The 11,936-nt window shown below is 35.8% G+C and overlaps 1 protein-coding gene and 1 non-coding gene across 4 annotated transcripts in view; both read right to left on the bottom strand.

Moving 5' to 3' along the window:
• The window catches only part of LOC106880221 (ubiquitin domain-containing protein UBFD1), a 45,408-nt gene that overhangs the window by 13,528 nt on the left and 19,944 nt on the right, over positions 1-11,936 (bottom strand). For all 3 annotated transcript variants that reach the window (XR_001410724.2, XM_014930083.2, XM_014930084.2), the window contains exons 3-5: positions 4,918-5,058; positions 1,974-2,009; positions 1,334-1,506 (exon numbers count right to left, since the gene is read on the bottom strand). Coding sequence is in view for 2 of the 3 variants with exons in the window: in XM_014930083.2 (XP_014785569.1) it covers positions 1,334-1,506; positions 1,974-2,009; positions 4,918-5,058 (350 nt within the window). In the remaining variant the exon portion in view is untranslated. The remainder of the gene's footprint in view (positions 1-1,333; positions 1,507-1,973; positions 2,010-4,917; positions 5,059-11,936) is intronic.
• On the bottom strand, positions 4,634-4,752 carry LOC128250735 (5S ribosomal RNA). The gene has a single exon (XR_008266733.1). It is a non-coding gene; the product is annotated as a 5S ribosomal RNA (ribosomal RNA).

Genomic DNA, 11,936 nt, shown 5'->3' on the forward strand with positions numbered 1-11,936 from the left:
TATATATATATATATATATATATATAGAGCACCTGTTGCTAAGCAGTAGGGTTGGGGTGGGAGACAAAGACACATACATATAGACATATACAAAGGCTTCTTTTAGTTTCTGCCTACCAAATCCTCACACAAGGCCTTCATCAGTTTGGGGCTACAGTAGAAGATATTTGTTCAAGGTGCCATGCAGTGGGGTTGAACCTGGAATTATGTGGTTGAGAAGCAAACTTCTTACCACATGGAATTTCAGTTGTCATCATCTTTTACTGTCCATTCCCCATGCTGGCATGAGTTGGACAGTTAGACAGGAGTTGGTCAGCTTGAGGGCTGCTTGGGTGTCATTTGTCTGTTTTGGCTTGGTTTCTGAAGTGAGATTCCTTCCTAACACCAGCAACTTTACAAAGTGTATTGGGTGCTTTTATGTGGCACCAGCACCCACAAGCCTGCAAGACTAAGATCTTTTGGCTGAGTAAGGGATGTAGAAGACATGCCTCCATGCATGAACAACCACTTTCCCAGATTTTAAATCCAGTTGTTAAAAATATATCTCTTGTTTCAGTCATTAGACCGTGACTATGCCGGATCAGTGCATTGAAGAATTTTAGCTGAATGAATTGATCCCAGTACCTACTTTTTTTAAGTCTGATACTTATTCTATCAGTCTCTTTTGCCATACTGCTAAGTCAAGTGATGGTGGGAGACAAACACAGACATACACAAACAGGCTTCTTTCAGTTTCTGCCTACCAAATCCACTCGCAAGGCTTTGGTCAAATGAAGACACTTGCCCACAGTGCAACACAGTGGGACTGAATCTGGAACTATGTTGTTGGGAAGCATGCTTCTTACTACAGTCATGCTTGTGCCTATGTTGATTAAGATTTTACACCATTCACCTTCACTTTAATATAGAAAACATTCTTCCTTATAAGATTTTGGCCAAGGTCACATCATGTCAAAGACAGACAGTGATTATAACAAATTTTTGACCTCTGCTTAACCACATGGTCATGAAGAAAGCTTCTTAACCACATAGCCTGTGCCTGCACCAGCTGAGAGAAGAAAAGACTAACCCTTTTGATATCAACCTGCCTGAGACTGTCCTTGGTTCAATGATATAAACTCTGTTTTACAGTGATCTAAATTAAAACCTTCCCTCAAAATTTCATGTTGAGATATGTTCCAAACATCAACTTAATAATGACAAAATTATTTTACTCAATTCTTCATTATTTTCAAAATTAACTGAAACAAAAGCAGTGTATATCAACAGAAATATGGTAAGGAAAGGATCAATCAAATTATAAGGGAGGGCAGCAGTTTAAAAAAAATCTTACCTTTTGTTGAGATAAAGGCTCTTTTGAAGTGGCAGCCTCTTTGGTTTCATCTTTATCTTCCCCTGTGGGAGTACTCACAGAAAGAACATCAGTTAAAGTGGAACCAACCACAAGCATTTTGGCACCTTTGGTAACTTTTAGCTCCCGCAATGTCATATCATCTCTTGCTAAACCTGATTTTTTTTTTTTGGTGACAGAAGAAAGAGAAAATTTAAATCCCTATTTACAAAATTTAAACATTGATGTTTATTTTGACATAAGCTACGGAAAATGCACAAATTAAATATATGTACAGAATATAACATGTAACAGTATTATCAAAGGTTTACTCAAGAGGTACAAACTATCTATGACCTATACAGCTTTAAGGTATCACAAAAGGCCTGGTTGGAAGACCAACCTTCCATGTTTTTTTACAAGGCTTAGAAAAACTGAAGGATCACTGCAATAAATATGTGAATCTGAGAGGGGAATACGTTCAATAAAATCAATTAACTGATCCTCCTGTATTTTCTTTTTATCAAAGCCAGGAACTTTTCAGCACCCACTCATACATACTTTCCCAGAAGCCTTAGTTCTTTACATATCTAAACAAATCAATTTCTCATAGAACACAGTTTAATGAAATAATTCAAAATACCTTTAAACATAATTTTTTGCATGGTAGCAGGAACACCTAGAATAAGATAAGGAAAAGAAAAAAACAGTTAAGTGAAAAGTTCATAAAAAACAGAAGAGAATCTAACTGTTGTGCTGGTGACAACTGAAATTAATGGTAAGAGAGACAGAAATGTCGAAAATTGAGAGTAACTGTGGTGACAAACTATGTTGTTGTTTAGGTTCTCGTCAGCTCTAATTGAGAAAACCATAACCATTGCATCATTTATTGCTCTGTACCAGACATCTGCCACTCCCTCCATTCACTCCTGACACCCCTGCCCCACTCATACCTTGAAGGTCCACTCTGATACCTCATCACCACTTACAAACTCTCCAGTTCCACCATCTCTTCCAAAATGTGAGAAGTTATATAGCTCCTCTTCAGCAAGAAACCAGTTCTGCTCTGGCCCTTTATCTCTCCCTACTCCTTATTCTCTTAACACAAAGTTCCTCTTCCCAAACTCTAGGTTTGTAGTCAATCATGTTGCATGACAACTTCACTAGTGCTGTTAGTAAAAAAAAAAAAAGTACCCAGTGGACATTGTAAAGTGGTTAGCATTCCGAAGGACATCCACTTATAGAAACCATGTCAAAGCTGACACTAGAGCATGATGCAGTCCTTGGGCTAACTGAATTCTGTTTAAAGCATTCAACCCATGCCAGCATGGGACATGGACATTAAAGGATGATGAATATGATAGTCCAATCAGTACCTTTTTGATTTAGGATTATGATGATGAAAGTAGTGAGGGTGAGGAATGTCACAAATGGAAAAATGCTTAACAATCCAGGCCCATATATAATCGACTAAAGCCCTATTTTTTTGGTATAATATTAACTTTTTAGCAAACTTCCAAAGTTTGTGCTTCATTTTGCCAAGGACAAGCAATCTCCACCCCACACACTAGACATTTGAGGGAACTCGAGTTCTGTGCTGGCATCTGTCCATCTCAAGAGATAAAATGGAGTTTGCACTACTGGTCAGTAAATGCTCCAGGACAGAAGTCTGGGTTAGGTATATGGAGGTCCTAAGTCACCCAGGTACTAGAATCTCCCTCACAGCCATGCTAGTGTGATCCAAAAGAGTACAGAGCAGTATATTTGGAACTTGACACTAAACCAATACCTCATGCAAGAGTTGCTGGATTAGTGTCAAGTCAAACACAAGGGAGACAAGTATTTAAAAGTTAACCAGAAATAATTTATACATTGAATAAACTACAATATTAGTTAAGTTTATTTCAATCATGCAAGGGAAACAACTCAAGACACATTTTCCTTGTAAAAGATCTCTTCAGCAAAGTATAAACTTCTCTCAAAAATATACAGCTGATTTGACAGAGAATTAAATACCTTACAGAATATATTCCAACTCTCTGCATTCTGAGTTCAAATCCTGCTGAGGTATACTTTGCCTTTAATCATTTTGGGGTCAATAAAATAATTATAGAACTGCTAAAGCATCAAACAAAGATGTCTTTGCATCTGGAGTTTTTGTGTGGTGCCCAGTTAATATTACCACTTTGTCTTTAGCAGAATTCATCTTAATGTAAGCATTTGGGCAAAGTTTCCAGTTTGAGAACATCCTCTCACTAGTCTCGGAGGCTCTAGAAAAATAAACAGTAATGGGTGCTGCCCTTCCCTCTCTGACTAAACAGTGACAAAAAGAAAAATAAGAGTTCACTAATGTGTGTAAAAAACTGGCCTATTTTAGAGAATTACTCAGACACCAGCAGTACAAAGTGCTGCAAATATAGTATGCATGTGGATGATATATATATTGGTTTCAAATTTTAGCACAAGGCTAGCAATTTCGTAGGAAGGATTAAGTCGATTACATTGATCCCCCAGTGTTCGACTGGTACTTATTTTATCAACCCCAAAAAGATGAAAGGCAAAGTCGATCCAGTGACATCTGAATTCAGAAAGTAAAAGAAAGACAAAATGCCATTGGGCATCTTGCCTAGCGTGCTAACAATTCTTCCAGGTTGCTGCCTTATGGACGATAAATATTGAGAGAGAGAGAGAGAGAGAAAGAGAGATACAGTTAGGTACTGAGATAAATTAGCCTGTGAATATGATTAGGCTTTATAAAATAGGAACTAACATGCAATGTGACAAGGATTAAATAGATATTTTATTAAAAGATATTCTTAATTTGCAATAACATGAAAAATTGTCAGTGTTGGCAAATATCATTTGTGGGCCAAAATGCCATTTAGAATATGCATAGACAGGAATGTAATTATACATCAATGTGGATGTATTGGGAGGCATGAATGAATGCAGAGACAGATTTATATGCATGATTACATATAAGGTGATGATGAGTTTTGGGACAAAATGCCATCTAGAATATGCATAGACAGGAATGACAATAATAATCAGAATTGAGTTGTTCACCACCTGGTGGTATATCACAGAAACTCAGCTCCTAGCTTCATTCTTGTTTCATCTTTCAATGGCTGAGTCTACTTTCTAAGAGCAAATATTGGAAAGAACCTATAATAACCAAACATGTAACATTGCCTGTATCTATAGTTGCATACATTTGTATCCATGCATATGTGTGTTTGTTTGTTTATAGTTTTAGCTTAGAGCTGCGGCCATGCTGATGCACCGCCGTGTTAAAGTGTGCGATGCTTACAGCACCTAGGTTTCCCAAGTGGTCACCCATCTAAGTACTCACTAGGCTCGACGTTGCTTAACTTCGGTGATCGGACGAGAACCGGTGCTCTCAGCATGATATGGCCGTAAGCCATATGTGTTTGTGTGTGTAACATTTTTTATGATACAATCATCAAACGTCATAGACTGAGAAGTAACAATAAATAAGAAATGATAAAAATAGAGAAATTGTAACAAATACAGTGTAAGATGAGCATGACGAAAAGACAATTTATAAGAAGCACCAAGTAACTTACCAATAATTTTTTCAATGCTGCTCTTCACCTGGCTGATTGTTTTATCCAAATCAAACTCGACATCAAATTTCTGTTTATTAAATACTACTTTAAACGGTACGCATTCTTTTGGGGTATCTGCAGTACTGCAATTTGGAGTTTCTGTAGAGAAGAAAACAAAAAGCAAATATTATCTCAAGTTACATATTTTAGAGATGGGACAATTGATTAGTCTTGGGACAATCATAATTTAGAGAAAACCAAATGACAAGTATTCCAAGTGTAACCATCTCCTGTCTTTCACTCAGAACACAACAGATATGGGATTACACTAATCAACATGCCCCAACAATCTTTTTAAGATGGCAGTGTGTATTTTGAGGGAGATTTGGGGATTCCTGCAATAGGTCAGGTGACAACATAAAATAGACAATAAAGGCTAAAAGTTGAAAAACAAAATCATTAGAAAATATCAATAGGTTACATTTTTATAAGTTTTCATAAAATTTCCTTGGTCGAGTACATAATCTATACATATAAATTTGACATGGGTGATTCTTTCTTGTCTTGGGATTCACAGTGAAACGGCTGGGTGGAATTGCACAAAAAATTACACAGATGTGTAGAATGATCTGGTGGTGATGCTGGGCTTTGTATTTTTTTCATAGTTCCCATGGTTACCGAGATAATCTACTATAATAATACTCTTGTGTTTATGAATGAGAAAGGAAAGGGTGAAAGCTGAATAAGGAAGGAAGGGGTGATGTCATACTTAGTAGTGGGATAATGAAAATTGTACGCTGAAAGAATAAATCAAACAGCGTTTCAACTGTGTGAATATATGTGTGTGTATATAAAAGGGGGAGCATGTGAATGTGTGCTTGTGTGTGTGCGCGTGCATGTGCAATGGAAGTGGGATGGTTCATCTTTGTTCGCTTAGTATTTGGGGTTTTTTTTGATTTGGTTGAATCTTGGTTGTTTTTTTTTTTTTGTTGGTCAGTTATTTTTAGCGTCTTGACAGAAAAAAGTCATTCTAAAATTGTTTTTTAACGTAAACATGCCCAAACAAGTCGAATGCTTACACAGAGCAGGTGTTACAGCCACCTCATCCAAACCGACCGGGTGAAACGGAGCTTAGCTGCTAGTAATGTATAAAGGGCATTGCATTAACAAAAACGTTGGCAACCTACATTAAATAAATATTTTTTTTGCTATTTTTTTTTTACCCTTTTATCTCATGACAAGAATACTATATATATTTGTAAATTCCATCATTACCTTCTGCGGTAATTTGCTTGATGAAATTCAAAGACAGAAAAAGACTGACAACCAAAATAAAAACTATATACAAATGTGTTTGTGTGTGTATGTATGAATGTATGTGCGTGTGTGTGTGTGTATATATATATATATCTATATATATATATATATATGTATATACACACACACACACATACATACATGTAGTTATACTTAGGATGGTCATATTTTGTCAAACACCATGCACTATATTTTCAGTGGTAATTTGCCTGATGAAACTCAGAGGGATCAAGAGGCTGACAACCAAAATAAAAACTATATATATATATATATATATATATATATACACACACACACACACACACACATATTGTTTCACTTAGAGATGGTCATATTTTGCCAATTAAACACATGCACTGTGTCTAATTGGCAAAATATGACCACCCCCAAGTAATAATATCTGTTTCAACCCACAATTTCACATCAAGAATCTTACAAAACAAATGCATAAACACACACACAGATTCTGAGATCAAATCATGTTACATTCACTACTAGAATTTCAGTGAAATAAAGTACCAGTAATACACCTGTGTCAATATTAATTCAACTGTTTATTACTTAAAGAAAAAAATAGTCTATTTAAAAATAAATTGATATATAAGATCGTCTTGATAAAAGAAAAACAAAAAACACTGAGTTTGGCAAGAGAACAAGTAAGAAGTGTTTAAACCCTTTTGAGATTCTTATAAAATGGGAGAAAATTGAAGGAAGTTAGACATTGATCAGTTTCAGGTTTAAGATTGTAGACAGACCGGAACCAAATGTTTATGTCATTCATAAACAATAGGTCTACCTTGATCAAGCTTACAGACATATGATACAAAGGATTTCAGTCAAGATCCTCCAAGCTTACAGCATGTGAAAAACTTTGTTATGTAGATACCATTTTTTAAAGATGATAAGGTTTAATTTGAAACAAATTTAGGTATTTCTAGCAGGTCAAATGATTTCAGAGATAGCCCCCATATTAGTTTGTAATATGAAGAAGTATTTGAAGGGTGAAACAGGATAAAACACGAGAGATGAGAAGAGAGATAGACAGACAGACTGCTCCTTAACAATTATTTTAATTAAATATTCAGGATAAGTATTAATTCCTGGTTGAAGCCACTTCCCTTTCATCAATAAAATTCTCTCCAAAAATTTGGCTTCTTGGTTCTTATGCAAAAACATTCTAATCACAGACATCACATGTATGTTGGTTTATAGAATAGGTACATCATATCCTGAGGTATTGTAAGAGACTAAATAGGTTGGTGCCAGGAAGGGCATCTGGCCATAAAACACTGCCTTAATAAGTCCCATGTAAGCATGAAAAAGGATTATGATGATGATTAAGCCACTGTAATCAGCTGAGCATACAACCCTATCTTTCTCACAAATAATGGTTTTAAAAACTGGGAAATCATTTACAATAAACTATCTCTGACCTTGTTGCAGCTTTATTTATTAACTGGGTACAATTGAGAGCTGCAGACAAAATGTGAATCAGAAAGTCCAAACCAATTTGGAACATATAAAAAAGTACATAATTTGTACTTTTGTAATTTGGTCTAGCTAGGCATGCTGGGACTATGCCAAGTCATTGTAAGCATACTAGCTCCGTATATATAATGTATATAGAATATCAGATTAGTAAGCTGTTTGAGTGCCAATTAATTAGTAAAGGAGCTGATAGCTCATGTTCACAATAACAGTGGCATGTTATGACAAAGTGAAGCCCTTTCATCTCTAAATAATTTTTTTTTAAAATCAATCCACCGAGTTGTAAATGGATTACATGAAAATGTTACAGTTCATCAATGAAAGCAATGAAGCAAAATAAATTTGTTGAATACGCTTGCTTTGTTTACAATACTGATATTTGAATCCATCTATCTAAGCACAGTTAAGACAACCCAATATAGTGTTTCTAAATGATGCAGAACTCATTCCATTGAAAACAAAATGGTTTAATCACTGACAGTGATTAAACATTTAGTAAGTGATCGAGTATAAATAATGAGTAGAATCACTAAAACCATTGAAGGTAGTGACAACCTGTGGTCACAGTCCAATAACTGCATGCACATACATTTATTTATATATATATAGACATATATATAAACTTACTTGGAAATAGATGCATGGCATTCAATCAAATAATAATATAAATAATATATATATGCATATATGGGTACAGGACATCACAAAACATAACATGAAATACGAAAATAAAATTGGGTACGCAAACAACGAGAGAAACAAACGGAAGACAAGTAACGTAAAAAACGATCCTTCATCAGTTGTTGGCTGTCCTTCTACTCCCTATTTCGAACATTGAATGACAATGCTTGAAATAGGGAGTAGAAGGACAGCTGACAACTGATGAAGGATCGTTTTTTACGTTGTCTTCCGTTTGTTTCTCTCGTTGTTTGCGTACCCAATTTTATTTTCGTATTTCATGTTATGTTTTGTGACGCCCTGTACCCATATATGCATATCTACATACATATATGTATGTATGTATATATGAGTATATACATATATTATTTATATTATTATATATATATATATATATATATATATACAGGCGCAGATGTGGCTATGTGGTAAGAAGTTTACTTCTGAACCACATGGCTCTGGGTTCAGTCCTATATGTCTTCTACTATAGCTTTGGGCTGACCGAAGCCTTGTAAGGGGATTTGGTAGGTGGAAACTGAAAGAAGCTCATTGTATGTGTGTGTGTGTGTCTTGTGCCTGTGTTTGTCCCCTACCACTGCTTGACAACCAGAGCAGCGAAAGAGACTAGGGGTCAATTCACATGACTAAGAATCTTTCAAGGCGATGCCCATCATGGCTGCAGTCTAACAACTGAAACAAGTAAAAGATAAAACGTGTATGTATGTGTGTGTGTATACAAACATACATACACACACATGTATATGTGAAAGCAAAGACAGTTGTCATATATGTAGATGGTATAAAATTCATGGAAAACTGGACTAATAGCAGTACTGAACAGCCTAGTCCACCCAACAGTGGTCAGTCAATATCAAAGGTTGTTTGCTGCACCAATGTAAGCAGTGAACTTGAGCTAATCACACCATCATAAGTCCTACATATTTCGGCAAGTCAAAATGATTTATCAAAGTGTGTGTATGTATGTATATAAATAAAATATAAAGAAAGAGAGGTATCATAACCAAATGGGTTTATTGGATTTCAAATGCATCGAACTATGCATTACATCCCTTTGTTTTGTTTCGGTCTACTATGTGGTTTGTAGCCTGATCCATTAAAGGTTTTTTTTATGTACACCACTGGATAAGTTAAATCCATATACACACACACACACACACACACACACACACACACACACACACACACACAGAGAGAAACTAAGGAAGGTCAAAATCACATGATCTGGTGATCTTGGAACTAGAGGTTGTAGGGATTCAGCTCCCTGCTAGCAATATAAACAAGAATGCATTTTGCATCAAAAGCCAATAGGAGAGTTTCTCTCATGGTATCTACCACAGCATAGTTTGTTGTAAAAGAACATCCACATTTAAGTGGCAATAAATGTTACCTCTTGGTATTAATACACACATCTATTGGTACTCCATTGGGGATGATGACAAGGGGTCCAGTTGATCTGATCAACAGAACAGTCTGCTCATGAAATTAACAGGCAAGTGGCTGAGCACTCCACAGACACACATACCCTTAATATAGTTCTCTGGGAGATTCAGTGTGACACAGAATGTGACAAGGCCGGCCCTTTGAAATACAGGTACAACTCATTTCTGACAGCTGAGTGGACTGGAGCAATATGAAATAAAGTGTCTTGCTCAAGGACACAACACACTGCCAGGAATTGAGCTCACAACCTCATGATCATGAGCCAAATACCCTAGCCACTAAACCACATGCCTTCACTATACGCACACACACACACACACATACACACACACACACACACACACACACACATACACACAAACTTGTTATGTAGCCTAGACTTGAGTGACTAAATTGGCACCCACCAGGTTACCTAGCAACCCAATAGGATAAAAACAAAACCTGTTGAGAGGACAGATGAATTGAGCATCAAGTCAATAACTAGCTAGCGATTGTGTATGACGACAGAAATACTTGATACAGTGATCAAGCACATTGTGAGAGCTCCTTCCTCAAGATTTTGTGACAACAGGTGTCTAAGAGAGGATCAGACAACGCTGCTTATGGTATGACCTGCCTACACCACCCTGATGCCTTATGGAGGATTCAAAAAAAAAAAAAAAAGAGTTAAGGGAATACATCCTGAAAGAAAACAAGTGGTATCAGTTTGGTTTAACCCTTTTGATACCAAACTACCTGCGACTATCTTGGTTCCATAGTATAACTGTCTGGTTTCCAAAAGTTCTGAATTAAAATCTTCCATTAAAACTGTTAATTTAAGTTCCTAATACCAGCTTGATAATAACAAAATCACTTTATTAAATCCTTCACTCTATTTTAAATTGAAGTAGACACAAGTATCTCAACAGAAATATGGAAATAAAAGGGTTAAAGTGATCTACATAAAAACATTCCATTGAAATTTCAAAACACCTGCTTAATAATGACAAAATAATTTTGCTAAATTCTTCATTATTTTCAGAAATAATTAAACCAAAAGCAATGTATTTCAACAGAAATATAGTAACAAAAGGTTTAAGCTGGTTTCCAACAAACTGGCCTGGAATCATTCTTGCCACTGGATTTATCTCCCTCAGAGTTAAGACAGTGATACTGGCAAATGTTCACCCCAATACCACTACACAACCTCACTGCATAGGTATCTCCTCCTGCAATGAGGAACATGGATCTTGAGTAGGGCTGTTGAAGAGTGCAATCCACAATACGAGATCAAGATTATAAACAGAGTAGGGGATATTTGATGCATGGTATCCTCTTCTGACTACATGAGATGTTATGACTCATCTTCTGAGAGACGAGTCATAACAGCTAGTCATGTTGTAAGAAGACAAACATCAAGGGTACGTGTGCATGTGCACGTACAGACATCATCATCATCATCATCATCATCGTTTAACGTCTGCTTTTCATGCTAGCATGGGTTGGACGATTTGACTGAGGACTGGTGAAACCGGATGGCAACACCAGGCTCCAGTCTGATTTGGCAGAGTTTCTACATCTATATATGTATAAAAATGAGAATGTTTATCTGTGTGTGTGTGTGTGTGTGTGAATCCCTAAAACTCCAGAACTACACAACCAATTTCACACTTAGTGTCCCGGTTGTGTTTCAGTCAAAAAAAACTTTTAACTTCTTGCATAGTTCGAGCCCACAGCAACATCATATCTCCTCCACTATTTAAGTATTATGAGTCAAAAGTGAAACAAAAACACTCATGTCAAATACTTTCTCTTTAAAAATGAAACCTTTCCACTATTTCAGTATCAGAACTGAAACAATCACATTTCGATACTGTAATGACAGATACTTCCACTTTAATGGTTTCATTTTCATACAGAATCTACTACAGTGAAACTATACTCTCACATATATACAGGCATACATACATACATATATACATACATACATGCATGTACAAATGTATCCATATACATGTATATATATATATATAAATTGTAAATCCAAAAAATAACAACATAACTACATATATATATATGTATATATATATATATATATATATATATATATATAT

This window comes from Octopus bimaculoides, chromosome 24 (assembly GCF_001194135.2).
Source record: "Octopus bimaculoides isolate UCB-OBI-ISO-001 chromosome 24, ASM119413v2, whole genome shotgun sequence".
Taxonomy (NCBI): Eukaryota; Metazoa; Mollusca; class Cephalopoda; order Octopoda; family Octopodidae; genus Octopus; species Octopus bimaculoides.